The sequence below is a fragment of the Mustela nivalis genome (genome assembly GCF_964662115.1).
Source record: "Mustela nivalis genome assembly, chromosome: 14".
In the NCBI taxonomy this organism is placed as follows: Eukaryota; Metazoa; Chordata; class Mammalia; order Carnivora; family Mustelidae; genus Mustela; species Mustela nivalis.
This window is the reverse complement of record NC_139033.1, coordinates 5803779-5819503: the sequence shown is the minus strand read 5'-3', so window position 1 is coordinate 5819503 and position 15725 is coordinate 5803779. Positions and strand designations below refer to the sequence as shown.

The 15725-nt window shown below is 44.0% G+C and overlaps 2 protein-coding genes across 14 annotated transcripts in view; one reads left to right on the top strand and one right to left on the bottom strand.

Moving 5' to 3' along the window:
• TAOK3 (TAO kinase 3) overlaps positions 1-10253 on the bottom strand; it is a 184140-nt gene extending 173887 nt beyond the window's left edge. The window contains exon 1 of one of the 2 annotated variants that reach the window (XM_082699774.1): positions 9937-10253. The gene's annotated coding sequence lies outside the window, so the exon portion shown is untranslated. Of the gene's footprint in view, positions 1-578; positions 809-9936 lie in introns of those variants that run through there. The other variant, XM_082699775.1, reaches the window with a different exon arrangement.
• A 3891-nt stretch (positions 10254-14144) lies between these two features.
• SUDS3 (SDS3 homolog, SIN3A corepressor complex component) overlaps positions 14145-15725 on the top strand; it is a 215599-nt gene continuing 214018 nt past the window's right edge. For 5 of the 12 annotated variants that reach the window (XM_082699791.1, XM_082699796.1, XM_082699793.1 and 2 more), the window contains exon 1: positions 14147-14466. In XM_082699791.1, coding sequence (XP_082555917.1) covers positions 14325-14466 — 142 coding nt within the window. In that variant the 5' untranslated portion in view covers positions 14147-14324. Of the gene's footprint in view, positions 14467-15725 lie in introns of all 12 variants that reach the window. The other 7 variants (XR_014302956.1, XM_082699799.1, XM_082699792.1 and 4 more) reach the window with 3 other exon arrangements.

Genomic DNA, 15725 nt, shown 5'->3' with positions numbered 1-15725 from the left:
CTTCAAAAAAAATTCTTTAGCTTCAGCAATAAGTAAGACTGCCCCAGAGACGACTTTCATTAAAAAACTCCCTCCTGTTCATTAAGAAAGATAAAACGGAGCCCAGCTTAAGTTGTACGAACAACACCATGCTAACAGCACCTTCATTCCGAGAAAGGAAGTTATTATAGACACAGTTTTATAAATGAGGCTTCAAGAGAGTACTTCCTGGTCAGAGAGTGTTAACGTTAACAGCATTACATTAATGTATACAGCTTTACAGTTTGACATTTTGGTAAGAACTTTCTAAAAACTTTTTCTGAATTTCTCCCCCACTCCCTACAAAAGACAAAAACTTGGTGGAGCTAAACAAATCTATGAAATTCTATCAACACCTACCGTTAATGATATCACATAAAGATCACAACTGCTTATTACTATTAATAATGATACCGGTTTAAGTTGTAAAGTACAACTTACAAAGTACGTAATTTTACACTTACATGTCCTCCATTCCCCCTCTCCCTGTGTGCTAGAGTGAGGTTTCAGGGGATACAACACTAGAAAGTAAAGAAAGAATTTAAAGGAGGACAACTCACCAATTCCTTGATAACGAAGAAAATGGAAATAACCGTCCACATTTTAATTCTCAAACTTAAAGTTCATTCTCTTTTACACATATGTAAAAGAAAACTTGAAGAAATGTTGTACAGTCCTAACAAGGAACTGCAGATAAAACAGCGTGACCCTGGCGCGGCACATTACTATGGGTATTGCAAGCTGAAAGTATTTCCTGTTAGGACGCCCATTGGTTCCCACAGGTGCAAGTGCCTTTGGGTGTTGCCGATTTACTCTTCCTTTTGTAAGTGAACCACTAAAGGAGATTTCAGATTGGTACAATCAATGCTAAGAACTATTAGGGTAGAGCTACCTTGGGCTAATTCAAGAGCTTCCCAAACTGGCTTGATTGTGAACTGGCAATTACTTAATTCAACAAGGCTGGAGAAAATTTATTTCAACAGACTTTCATTATTTTTGTAAGATGAGCTGTTATTAAGAATGTATGTGACTTCGGGCACCTGGGTGGCTCAGATGGTTAAGCAACTGCTTTCAGCTCGGGTCATGATTCCAGAAAGCTGGGATCCAGTGCTGCATTGGGCTCCCAGCTCCATGGGGAGTCTGCTTCTTCCTCTGACCTTCTCCCCTCTCATGCTCTCTCTCTCTCTCAAGTAAATAAATAAAATCTTAAAAAAAAAAAAGAATGTATGTGACTTCACTCAACAAATACTAAATTGTTCTCTCTGTAAAAAGCACTGTTTTAGGCACCAGGAACACAGTAATGAACAAGACAAAGTCCTTGTGGTTACTCATACACTATCTAATAGACTTTTGGCAATTTCACCTAATGATGAGAAAACTCCCATAAAGGCAGGGACTAAAAAAAAAAATTTATGGAAATTTGTAAAGTCAAATGTAGTGCTCATTACTTAAAAACATTGTAATTAAGGCCACCACCTTGAACCTAAAAGAGCTTTTCCAGAATATAGTATTTAAAAGTAGGATTCTTTATATTTTCAATGCTTTAAAAAGCCAGGTTGAAGGCAAAGGCATATGCTCCAGCAGGAAAAGGGAAAAACATCTTACCATGAGTCACCAGTGACTAAGTTCTTTTAATTCAGGCTTAAAACACATTTCAAACCCAATTACTTTTACATGCAGAAAACCGGTAACCCCAAATTAATATCAGAAGCTTGATCTGACCAATTTTCAGGGTTAATATTACCACCCAAGAAAAATAACTGAAATACTTTTATTTATTTACTTTTAAAGATTTTATTTATTTATTTGACAGAGATTACAAGTAGGCAGAGAGGCAGGCAGAGAGGAGGAAGCAGGCTCCCTGCGGAACAGAGAGCCTGATGTGGGGCTCGATCCCAAGACCCTGGGATCATGACCTGAGCCGAAGGCAGAGGCTCTAACCCGCTGAGCCACCCAGGCACCCCAGTGAAGTACTTTTAATGGGATAATGTCCTTGTACTGAATTTTATTAAAATTTTGGTCTTATTAGCCTTTAATGCCTAAGAGCGATGCCAACAAGCTTCTGTTAAATTTTGTTACAATGAACACAGTTTTCTTAGGATTTTAGCCAGACTGAGACATAATCATCTTGGATGTATGATTTGGTGGCAGGAACAGCTTTTGTTTATAAACAATAAAGTAAAAATAGAGTAAATTCAAGATAGGTCAAAGACAAATGTAAAGCCCAGAGAGAGTAAAAGACACAGATAAACTCTACTCTTTCAAGCTAAATCTTAACTTCCTTAGGATTTTGCTACCTGTGCTTAAAATAACAAAACATTCTTTTTAGCCAACAAATTGGAGGCCTCTCCCAAGACAAAGTGATCTACTTAGTCATTCAGTCATTTACCGAGCACCTACGATATGGTAGACACTGTTCTACAGGTTAGGAAACAGCAATGAATTAAAAAAATCTCTACTTTCATAGTCTACATTCTAGTATAGAAATATAAGATAAAATGGGACACCTGGGTGGCTCAGTTGGTTAAGCAACTGCCTTCGGCTCAGGTCAAGATCCCAGCGTCCTGGGATAAAGTCCCACATTGGGCTCCTTGCTCAGCAGGGAGCCTGCTTCTCCCTCTGCCTCTGCCTGCCATTCTGTCTGCCTGTGCTCGCTCTCTCCCCGCCTCTCTCTCTCTGATAAATAAATAAAATCTTAAAAAAAAAAAAGAAATATAAGATAAAATAAAGTATTTGGTATGTCAGAAGGCAGTAAGCACTGTGGAGAACAATATAATATGGGAGGTAGGAATAATAATAAGTCTACCTGTTTACAGTTGCAAATTGTTTACATCATGAAGTAAGGAATTTGCTCTGGAAGAGGAGAGCATCAGATCTCTCCCAGACTCTACCTCTGACTCAAGTGAACGACCACTTTGGATTGCAAATGAAAGGGAATCATATTTTATCTGTTGCTAACACTAAGAGAAAGCTTGGAAACTTCCAAAGACCTGAAGTTTGAACCCATTCTTTAGAGATAAAAACATCACTTAAGGAAAAAAATAATATAACAAATCCCAAACACTGAAAGTCAAAATTCACTTTAGGGTATATTACCGAGCCAAATATGAACATACAAGTTTCCAAATACTTGGTAGCACTGGCACTGAATTTACCAACTGCCAAGGTCAGAAGTGAATTTTTCATTTAAGAATTATCTCTGTTATCGGGGCGCTTGGGTGGCTCAGTGAGTGAAAGCCTTGCCTTCAGCTCAGGTCAGGATCCCAGGGTCCTGGGATGGAGCCCCTCGGGCTCTCTGCTCAGCAGGCAGCCTGCTTCCTCCTCTCTCTCTTGCCTGCGTCTCTGCCTACTTGTGAACTCTGTCTGTCAAATAAATAAATAAAATCTTAAAAAAAAAAAAAGAATTATCTCTGTTATCTTCCCTGGAAGCAATAATTATATTTAAATATTATTTTTGAACCTAAATTAAGTATTTGAATTTAATACAATTCAACAAATATTTATTGAGAAGATACTAGGTACAAGGTACCTGGTTAGATGTGTATGTCACTGTCCTTTTAAAATCAAGAAGATGGACATTTAGGAAAGACAAGTACAAAACCTATAATGTAAAATCAGAGAAAATATTAATGTAATAAGAAAACAAAATACTTAAGGAATTCAAGGAAAAGAAAAGCAAGGAGGATGATCAGAAAAGGCCTCATGAAGATGGCATGAGAAGTAGGTCTGGAAAAGGAGAAAAGAAGGCATTCTAAGGAAAAGAAATGGCAGGAACAAAGATCTGAGGATGGCAAATCAGGAAGTATTCAGGCAGAAAGTAGGCTGGTCTGGTTGGGGCACAGGATACAAACACACACACAGATAATGGAGCATTAAGAACCTAAAAACAGTTGGATAAATCTGTACTGAATTCAGTAGACTATGAGGAGTTATTAATTTGAACATGTGAGTGACAAAACCAGAGCTCTACTTTAGGGAGAGTAAGACAGAAACAATGTATTTAGGAAGTATGAAAAAGAAAAGGAGACTGAATACTGGCACAGTAATCCTTCCCAGCACCCATTAAGGCTCTTGTTAGCTCCTTCTTGGACCATTGAGAGGAATGAAGTGGAAACTGTAGTGAGCTGAAAAACCAGATCTAGGTCACAGGGGTCAAATTTACCTTTGTCTGACCTTGGGAAGTCACTTAACCTCACTGTCTCAATTTCCCTCTATGTGAGTCTCTTAATTATTCTTTTTGGAATCAGGAGCCATGGGATTTAGCAACTGACTAGATACTGGGAATAGAGAAAAAAAAAACAATAAAAAATTGTTTCAAGTGATTAAAATAATACGCAGCTACGATTTATTAAACACTTTCATGTGCTTGTCATTGTGTTTGGCGCTTTACATAAACTGCTTCATTTATTCCTTATAAGAATCCTGTGAGGTATGTATTCTTATTTGACGGATGAGAGAATTGAGAGCTTTAAGACTTAAGTAATTTACCCAGTTGGCACAATGACAAAGCCAAAGTAGATGCCCAAGTCTCTCTCAGTGTAAGGTCCTTTCTCCTTCCAATGTATCGTGCTGCTTCTTACATGACAGATGAAGAAAGCTAACATTTGCTCATGTTCCAACGGAATCCCTGTCTCTTTTGATGTGTAAGAAACAAAGTGTGAACGTAAATACAATCTACTAATTTGCTCATCATTAATTCAACCAGTCATTCAATTCACATTTATGGAGCATCTTCGTATTTTGTGCCTGGTACTAAGCTTGCCATGGGGAATACATAGATGAGAACTTCCCAGCTCTGCCTTGAAGAGCTCACAGAATAGTAAAAGACCAACAAACACATGTAAAGAAGGACCTGGTATACAGTGACAGAAGAGAAATTTTACACAAGAGACAATAGAAACATAAAGGTACATGAAGCATAATATTGTAATTTTGTATCTCTGCTATTAATGCTTGACCTAGATCATTTTAAAAGCAGTATGTGGCTTCTGGAAATACTTGTGTGCTCACGCACACACTCTTCAAAAAGTAAAGGCGAATGTTCACAATAGAATAGAAGATTGGCCGCAAGCTACCATTCTGTTCTGTGTCTATTGCTGAGACTAATTAGGTTATTAGTTAATGTAAGAAAGCATTCTGCCTTGATTAGTGCCATCTATTGTAATGGGTAAATAAAATCTATTTGAATCGTCATAAGCCTTGATAGTTGTGGACATAAGCCTGTGTCATTAGACAGAGCTGAAACATATAAAAACAAATATATACTGCCCATAGTCCTAGTTTGATCTGGAAATAAAGGGTTATCCCATTGTCCATCAGAAATAGTGGGTGGAAGTAAAACTGAAGTCTTCCAATTGGCACTTTGATAATTGACTGAAATATTAAATGTAACAAAATGTATATTGTGGGGTTGAATTGCTAACCATCATTTCACTGAGGCTAGAGGTTAAGTGGAAGGGCCCCAAAGACTAGACTCCAGCAAGTACATTCTCAATGTGAATATCTAAATCCACATGAGCCGCAGGTCTTTGTTTAATGGAGTAGGTTTTCCTAGGTGTATAGTGTCTATTACAAGGCAAAATCTCTTTCTCCCTCACTCTGGGGATGAAAAATGTATATGTGTGAGATACCTGACAATGGTTAGGAGGCTGATCTGTGTTAACAAATCAAGAAACTGACCCCTAAGTCATTCTGTTGTAAAATGGAAATAATTTAGTTTCAATGTCTCTAACAAACCTCAGGTCAGAAAGAAAAAAAAAAAAACACATTAGGTTGATTAATAAAATATTTAGGTAAATTAAATAATATATAGCTTGAATGATCAATTTAATTCCCACTGGTAATCCTAAAAATTCTAAATAGTTGTTGTTTTTAATTTGATGCCTGTAGTTTAGAAATGAGTTTGATCATATTTTGGTCCATAAAGTCAATATAGCTTATCTGTAAGGACAGCTAGACTGATAGATACCACTTACTTTTTTGTTGCTGTTATTGTTCTGTTTTGTTTTGACTCGGTCTGGGTTTAAGAAACAGTAACAGACTTTTAACATATCTTCATATATAACAAAGCAACCAATTAAATGGATGATAAAGCTAAACAATCAGAATCTGAACTCCCTATGCTGAACTGCAACTGTACAATATCTCACGACTCAAAACTGCTAATTCAAAACGGTTCTCACGGATTGACAGAATCATTGAAGATGAGCTCATTGAATCTCATTGAAGACTGTAAAGAAGTCTTCCCTTAGGAGAATCACAAAACACTTGGGTGGAAGACTTCTGTCTATTTTCTTTTTGTGGGGAGGGGAGAAACAAAGACTGAGGAAAAGATTATGAAAGAAAGAGGCTTTTCACAGAAGTTCTAAAATAAAAGTACCAATAGTTTTCACTCATTCTTCTATACGACTGAAACCAAAAAATATGCACACTGGCAAGCAATGAGAACTTTTATTCAGGGTGGCTTAAATATTAAACCAAATTAGATATCAATGTAGACTCTGAGATGACAATGGTTTGACTGTATATGACTCAAGTGGTAAAGAAAGGGCAAAATGGGTTATTGTATTTACTGGGTAGTACTCGTATCCTGCTAAATCAAGAATAAGAACAGTTTTAAGAACTCCAAACCAGGGGCGCCTGGGTGGCTCAGTTGTTAAGCATCTGCCTTCGGCTCAGGTCATGATCCGCAGGGAGCCTGCTTCTCCCTCTCCTACTTCCCCTGCTTGTGTTCCCTCTCTCACCCTCTCACTGTGTCTCTCCCTGTCAAATGAAGAAATAAAATCTTAAAAAAAAAAAAACAAAACTCCAAACCAAAAGGACTCGCATTCTCTTGTGGCTATAACCATTCACATGGACGTGGAAAGCTCCTTCTTAATTTCCTCTTCTCGGTATGTTTTTTAATTTGAAAAGAAATAGTTTAATGAGCACAGGCGTAATGACTTCACATATTTGCAGTTTCTCATGGTGTACTTTTCTTTTGTGATATAAATGAAAATAAATTCCCACATAATTCCTACCCTCCTATCCCACCTTCTCATCACCCCAAGGCATAAAAAGTGACTACAGGCCCTTCCTATCACTAAAAATTCTATTACAATGACTCTCTCTTCATCATTTCTGGATCAATACCATAATGTAATGTGGTTGAAATGACTGCTTTAGTCATCACTCCAGAGAGTATCAGAACACTTTCTTTTCTTGTAAGAAATTAAAATTAATGTTTTGTCCTAAGAAACTACCATCTGTACCAGTCAGAAATGAGCTAACAAGTATGATCAAAGAGCTTATCTGTTCAAACATTTCTATTTGTAGAATTATTGGTCCTCAGATTCCCAATCCTTCCACAGACCATTTCATAAGTTTTGGGCACTATATAATGAATATATGCCCTTTGTAAATAACCTCGTGGTTTAACTGACTTTATTTTTTACTTGAATTTGACCTAGAGTTCTGGAAAAATAAATTTAGCATAAAAATCATACTTAATACATCTTAAATAAATTATAGCGGCATATTTTAAATTTGTATTCGCCATTGTTGCTCTTCTTACCTCCCTGTTATTTCTTAGGGGAGGACTTCTAGTTGGTGGCATTTTCATAACCATATCCAGCTCCACACTCTTTGAAGTCATATAAGAACAGCTCTGTATCAGGTAATATCAAATAAAATCCCCAAATGACACATGTCCTCTACTTACTATCACCCTGATAAAAGTGACTTCAGTAACGTTTGTTGTGGATTTAAATAGGCAGTTCTAAGTAAGCTTTCTCCATTAGGTCTTGGGAAAAGAAAGCAGCATTTCTTTCTTCCCCTTCGCTGAAGCTGCCCATTACTACACAAGGGCAAAAGTTCCTAATAAGACATAGTCTAAACCAGAAGCAAAGAAGATATCTAAGTAACTGTGAAATGATAATGACATTCTCTATTATGTTCCCCAAACCATCATCTTCTAAGTCTGCTCCTATAAAAAAAGGAACTAGTTGCAAAGAGAAGGAGTGAAGAGGAAAAACACACAGAGAAAAAGGTTAAAAAATTCACAGCAAAAGTGCTGGGGAAACAGTAACAAAGCTTGTGCATTTAAGAGAACATTTGAAAGGTAGGGCAGTATTAACATATCCTAAGTACTGTGAACAACTAGCCTGGTCATTAGTTTAATTTTCACATCCATCAAAGTAGGAGGCTAACCCCCCAATTCCCACCACCTCCGTCTTTCCACTATTTGTTTTATCATTTTAGTAGACACACACTTGCCTCCTACCAGGGCATAGCGTCTGGTTTAAACAGGCTTATCTCTCTCCTTAGCTTGTCCTAGAATTAAGCGCAAAGCTCAGTCCTGGTAGCTTTTATGATGAGAAATCTAATTGGAAAGTGGCTATTAGCCACTGTGACACCTCCTTTCAAAATTCAGGTTGACCTCCCAACTATCTCCAACACATCAAAGCTAAACAAACTTAGTGTATAGTTCATTTGAATCTGCACGGCGAACAACTAAAGGGCTGCCAAGTCTAAAAACCTTTCTTAGCAATGAAAAATACAGGGACTATCACCAATGACATCCCAATTAATCCAAGACATGGGTCTCCAAAAGGATCCGTTTCCCCTTCAACTGCCTTGGGCTTGGAGAAGCCCTCTCTCCAACTTTCCACGTTCTCGTTCAGGTATTAAATAAAGGTACATGAAGCATAATATTGTAATTTTGTATCTCTGCTATTAATGCTTGACCTAGATCATTTTAAAAGCAATATGTGGCTTCTGGAAATACTTGTGTGCTCACGCACACACTCTTCAAAAAGTAAAGGCGAATGTTCACAATAGGACAAGCCCCTCACTTTCAAGGCATCCACGCCAAACTCTGAGCAACACATCAGAAGCCAGGGGGCCAGCGAGGAGAGAGGTCGGGCGGTCGGTTGTTCGCTCGTGCCAAGATCTCTGCGCTTCTGCCAGACCCTCCAGCCCTTGCGTTCTACTTAGGAGAGGATTCATTACATAATCCCTGCTCTGCGGGAGCATAACACCGGGGCTCGGGCTGCCCCGCATCTCACACACCACCTTTGGGGAGACTGGCTGGCTGCAGACCCTGCGAGCAGCACGCCTCCCCTCGCCGTGCGCTGCCTGCAGTCCCGACTCGCCGCGTGCAGCGACCCCGACCCAGACTCGCTCCCCCCTTCTCCTTCCACTCGCGCGCTCCGAAGCCCGCCTCCGGGTCTCCCTCACACTCGCTGTCACGACCCCTCTCGTGGGGGGGGGGTGTCCCCCAGCAGACTTGGTGTCCCAAGTCTTCTCGGGGTCCTTTCCCTTCACACCCGCTGTCCCAAGCCCTTTCGGGGACTTCCCCTAAACCCTCTGTCCCGGCCCCTCTAGTGGGGGGGGGGTCCCCCCAGTCAGACCTGCTGTCCCACGCCCTCTCCAGTCCCCTCTCTCCACACCTGCTGTCCCAAGCCCTCTCGGAGTCCCCTCTCTTCAGACCTGCTGTCCTGGCCCCTCTCAGGGCTCCCTCCCTTCATACCCGCCGTCCCAAGTCCTCTCGGGGCTGTCTTCAGACCCGCTGTTCCAGCCCCTCCTGGGGGACTCTCCCTTCATACCTGTTGTCCCAAGCCTTCTTGGGAACTCCCCGTAGACCCGCTGTCCCAAGCCCTCTCGGGGTCTCCTGTCTTCACACTCGTCCCAACCCCTCTCGGGGACCCCCCCAGACCCGCTGTCCCAAGCCCTCTCGGGGACCCCCCCAGACCCGCTGTCCCAAGCCCTCTCTCGATTCCCGCTCAGACCCGCTATCCCGGCCCCTCTCGGGGTCTCCTCTCCCCCGTCCGGACAAACTCGCTCCAGGACTCCCGTCACGAGTCCTCCCCGATCTCACTCCTCCCAGGGTCTCCTTGCCTCGGCTCACTTTGTCACCGTCCCGAGCCGCGGTGCTCTCACCTCAGACCTGCTGTCACCACCCGGGGCCCGGCGTCACCGCCGCCGCTTCCTCTCCCACACTTGTTCCCGAGTCGCTCTTCTGCCGCTTGTCCCCGGGAGGGTCCCCGGTTCGGGTCGCTGAGTGTCGAGTCCGGCCACGCGGAGCCTCCGCCGGTGGCCTCGGTGTCGCGACCCACTCTCTCACGCAGGACCCTGCCGCCGTCGCCGCCGGGCGCCACACGGACCCTCCCGCTGCCGCCGCTGCTGCTGTCCGAGGTGCGGCTCCTGCCAGGGGTGGCCAATCGCACCCGACTGCGACGAGCGCGCTCCGCCCCGCCGTCTCAGTTCGCCCGCCCCCTGCCCCCGACCACGCCCCCAGCTCGGCTCCGATAGGCCCTCTACTGACCTCCCCTGACCGCGGGGCACGGGACTGGGGCCGGATATAGGTACTTGATTGGAGGTGCCTGGGAGGCCGAGCGGTCGATGGCGCCTGAGGATTGGCGGAGCGGGCGGTGGGCGGGACGGGGCGGGGCGGGGTTTCCTAAGACGCGGAAGACCCTGCAACTTCAGTTACCCCGCTGGCCCGCCTGGGGTGCGGTCGGCGTTGTTTGTGCTGCACCAGGGTCAAAGTTCATAGCACTCCTCTGCAGCTTTACTTTTCTTGGGAGCCTCCCAGAGGCAAGGGCCCCTGGGACTCCCGGGGACCACCGTGTGAGAGCTTTTGAGGAAGTCCCCATTCTTCCATTCTTACTCAGCTCCCAAAGTAGTGATGCCATCAGTTAATAGAGCGTGTATTCACTCCGGACTTGTAAATATTTCCTGAATTTAAGTTTTTTTATATTTTTGGCAAGAGAGTTGCCCTTGCATTGCGTTCGACAGACGTCAGTTTAATGCTGTGGGGGGCACAAAGATCTTCATACGAGGTGTATACTGTGAGCAGGCAAGGCATTCAACACCGATGGGGCTCATTTTGGTAGGAATAAGGACAAAACTGGAGAAATAATTAGTTTGTGAGGTTTTTTGTTTTTTTTTAAATTTTTATAGACTTATTTCCTATTAAGATGATATATATGCATTTCTTTTTTTTTTTTTTTTTTTATTTATCAGAGAGAGAAGGGGAGAGAGCGAGCACAGGCAGACAGAATGGCAGGCAGAGGCAGAGGGAGAAGCAGGCTCCCTGCCGAGCAAGGAGCCCGATGTGGGACTCGATCCCAGGACGCTGGGATCATGACCTGAGCCTAAGGCAGCCGCCCAACCAACTGAGCCACCCAGGCGTCCCAATGTGAGGTTTTTTTTAAATAAAGATTTTATTTATTTATTTGACAGACAGATCACAAGTAGGCAGAGAGGCAGGCAGAGAGAGAGAGGGGGAAGCAGGCTTCCCGCTGAGCACAGAGCCCGATGTGGGGCTCCATCCCAGGACCCTGAGATCATGACCTGAGCCGTAGGCAGAGGCTTTATTTAACCCACTGAGCCACCCAGGAGCCCCAGTTTGTGAGTTTTGATAATCGTTTTGACAGTAGGAGCAGGAACTGTGGGGTAGGCTTCAGCGCGCTGAGTCAGCATATTCGTTTCTCCAGGGCCAATGTTTTTAATGATTCTGTGTGAACTAATGGCCAAAGTGCAACCTGTGATAATCGGAGACTGGTCTGCCCCTGGGTGAAAGTGCTTCTTGTTCCTGGGAGCCATTCTTTATATTTTTTGAAGCTGTATAGGTTGATTAAGTCAATACCAGAAACTGAAAACTGCTACTCTTACTCATAAACCCCAAAGTTGACGGACTTTGGCAATTCAGCATTTTATGAAGAAATGGTTTCCTTTCAGGCACACAGTTTGATGCTAAGCCTCATTTGATGCTCGTAGGACTTGGCTCTCTGAAAACTCTCCATCCTTAACTCTTGTGTTAATTCCTGCTGACAAAATTTGTGTCCTAAACACTGTAGGTGTTTTTCCTATGTTTTACAATGATACTCCATTCCAGTTACAATGCTCCCCTTCAAACTGGGGTGTTTGGGTATGCAGAGGGGGCCTGTGGAAACGAGGCTGGCAGGACTTAATTTGAGTTCTGAAGTAGGTGCCTCCTGAGCAGTGTTGACTAGCATTTTAGAAAGGGATGAGAGATTTCAGTGTAAGTCTGTGGGATCTTGATTTTTAAAGGTCTAGAGAGACTATCCAAAATTGTAATACATATAAATACTTTTTAAGATTTTATTGATTTATTTTAGAGGGAGCAAGAAAAGGGCAGAGGGAGAATCCCGAGGAGACTCCTTGCTGAGCACAGAGCCTGACCAAGTCAAATGCTTAACTGACTGAGCCACCCAGGAAGCCCCCAAAATTATTATATTCAACAACTATAGGTTGTTGAATATAATAATTATGTTAATTATTATATTATATATATAATATATTATATACTAATTATATTAGGTAAGACAAAAGTCACAACAGAACTCTTCTGACTAGGTCCGCCTCTGAAAGAGCAAATTATAAATTAAGAGCTCATTCTACCAATAATGCAGCTGGAAATATGGATTGAAGAAATGGAGTAAGTTTTCACTACCAGTGTTCAGTTGTGTCTATTCATATAAAAAAGAAATGCATGACCATTAACAGATGTTATTTGCAATCAAGTAGAAAGAAAACATAAGCAAGATAAAAATTCCATGTCTTGAAAAAATCAATTAGCAACGAAGTCAAATCTGTTTTTTTTTTTTTATTCATTATATCAATGAACTCTAATTTCTAAAATGTTGGTGCTTTTTCTGGTCTATGATTATTGCCTCTGATGGAAACCCAACTTGCTCAATATAGCTGATTACAAATAATTTAGATGTGATCTAAAATAAAAATAGAAATGACTTCATCCTTCGGGCAAGAGGATGTTCTAAAATCCTAGTTTAAATACAGATGGTGCATCTACAGTGAGTCTTGAGAATGTTCTTTGAAAGAGCTTCAGAAGATCTCTGAACTCATGGAAAGACATTGGAGCAGTCCATTTTAGAAATTGTTGAGTTTTGTTGGGTGGAAAGATCTTCCATAAAGAGCCAAGATTTTCATTAAGACAAGGTAGAAAATAAATGTTAAAATAAATGGGATGAGAATAAATTTTTTTTCACTTTGAGAAGACTCGGGGATTCCATTCAGAGATGAATTTGGTCATGAAAGATCAGGATACTGGGGCCCACCCTGGCTTTTAGATCTGTTTTCAACCTCGCTACTTGTAAGTTACTTATTCTATGGAGAATGGGATGCAACATAGAGAGAGCAGGGTTACTCATAGGCTCTTTTCTTTACCCCTTTTCTTGCTACCCACAACTAGACAAGAGACATCCTAAATTTGTTCATTAAGCAAAGCTTATAACACAGTGTCTACTACTCAGAGGGAATCATGAATTAATTCATGCAGGTATTCAGCTCTCTTGTTTTCTAAGTTTCCACATAGCACCTTCCTTATGTTAGCTTAATTAACTTCCTGCAAGCAGAACGTTCCATTTGCTCAGCTGAGAGATATTAGCAAGTTATTGGTTGGGGGAAAGCACCTTTTAAAAAATTAATATTCTAAAAAATATGGGGCAGCAGTAATATACAGCGCTTGGGTATAATCGTGTAAACAAGGCAGCCTGGACGCTACCATTTTTTAGGTAAATGTTCACTTCTCATTTGCAAAATCGGGAGAAGACCTTACTGATACACCTATACAAACAGGACTCCGAGGGACTGGGAAAACACCCTTTTACTGACTCCAGAAGGGAATTATCAGCATCCTTGCCTTTTAGTTCTCAATAAAGCTCCAATTAGGGGAAGATACAGGCTCTGGGGGATGATCACGAAAATTCTAGATGTCAGCGTTTCCTAACCCATAAAGGAGATGGATCATGTTCACTTATTTCAATGAGAGACCACCTTCAACCCTTCTGCCTCTTTCGGGGCGCTAAGGATCCTCGCTTTAGTTCTGGCTCCTTGCGCCGCCTGGCGGCTGTTTCCAGAAGTCGCCTGAGAGCGTCGGGGTCCTAGCTGCGGCCAGGCCTGTCCAAAGATTTGCCTAATTCCAGAGATCTTGTCTCCGCCCCTCCCCACTACGCGTTGAGGATTTTAAAGACGGCGATGAAAGGGCCGAGGTTAAGACGAAGGGGGCGTCCATTGGCCTCTCCACCTCCGCAAGGATGTCGGAGTCAGGCGGTCCTCGGACAGCTCGCGACCCGGAAGTCACCGCCGGCACGAGGCCCCCGTTGCCGAGCGCGGGCGCGCGGGGCGGAGCTTGGCGGAGAGGGGGAAGGGGTCGCCGGGGCTGCCGCGGCTCCCGCTCCTCGAGTTGGCGGCTCCCTCGGGGGCTGCTAGGCGGGCGTCGAGTCCGCAGGGCGCGCGGCCGCGGTCGCTGGGTGACACGCTCAGCCGCGGGCAGAGGCGACATGAGCGCCGCGGGGCTGTTGGCTCCGGCTCCGGCCCCGGCTGGAGCACCGCCGGCCCCGGAGTACTACCCCGAGGAGGACGAAGAGCTGGAGAGCGCCGAGGACGACGAGCGCAGCTGCCGCGGCCGCGAGTCGGATGAAGGTGCGTCCTCTGGCTGGCCCGGCCGCCCGGGGCGGGGGTGGGACCGCTGAGGGAGTGAGTGGGCTGCAGGGAGTGGGGCGGGGCGACCGGCGGGGCGACCTCCGGGGCTGGGGGAGGCTGAAGGGGCCGCCGGGAGGAGCGCGGCTCCAGGAAGTCACCCCCACCTGCGCTGGGCCCGGGGCTTCTGCGGGGACGTCGTACCCTAACAGTTATGGGAAGGGGGGACTTGGGGAACTGCTGTCAGAGCTGGAGGTCCCTTGAAGATTATGTCCTCCCCTCAGCCGTCTCTGGTGAACCCCAGTTCTTTCCTGGTTGGAATGAGAAAGGCTTCCATGGAGTATCTTGAGTACCCCTCTCCTTTTGAGGTCCGGAGAGAATCAGAGTAAAGCCCAGCTTGGCTTCCAGGTGCTCTCCCCGAGCCTCCACCCCGGGGAAATGCTTCAGCCCGCCGTGCTTTGGGCAGCGCAGCTCAGGTTGCTTAAAAGAACGGAACCTGGAATCAGGCAGATCTTCGTCTAAATTGGCTCACTGAACCCAGCTTTGTGACCTTCGGCAGCTTACTCGCGAGCCTCAGTTTCCCTGACTGTAACGGGGCTTCCTAGCGTAGGTGTGAGGATTAAATGAGATGTGCATAAAGTATTTAGCCTGGTACTCAGTAGACGTTTTCGTAACTCTGGGGAAGCAGGGTCAGGGGGGAGATAGGGATTTGCTTAATGGTGCCCAGGTGTTGTGTATTCAGTTCCACGTTCTTCCCGTTATCATTACTGCCTCTAAGAACACAGCTTTTCAAATTGGGCTTTACAGTTTGGCAAGTGTGAGGAAGACAGTTTTCGAAGGATTGAGGAAGGAGCTACTGGAGAAGGAGAAAGGTGGGGGAGAAAAAACCATTAAAGGACACTGGAGGGGCGCCTGGGTGGCTCAGTGGGTTATAGACTCTGCCTTCAGCTCAGGTCATGATCCCAGGGTCCTGGGATTGAACCCCGCATCGGGCTCTCTGCTCAGCCAGGAGCCTGCTTCCCCTCCACCCCTGCCCCCTGCCTCTCTGCCTGCTTGTGATCTCTGTCTGTCAAATAAATAAATAAAATCTTAAAAAAAAAAAAAAAAACGGACACTGGAGAAGAAAGGGGAGATAGAGACCAATATATGGGTGGAATATAGGGCTGTGGAGCAAAAGGTTAGACTAGTTGCCGGACTGAGGAATAGGTTTTATTCATCTCAGTTCCCCCACTGCCTAGTACAGTGGCTGGCCTATGACAGGA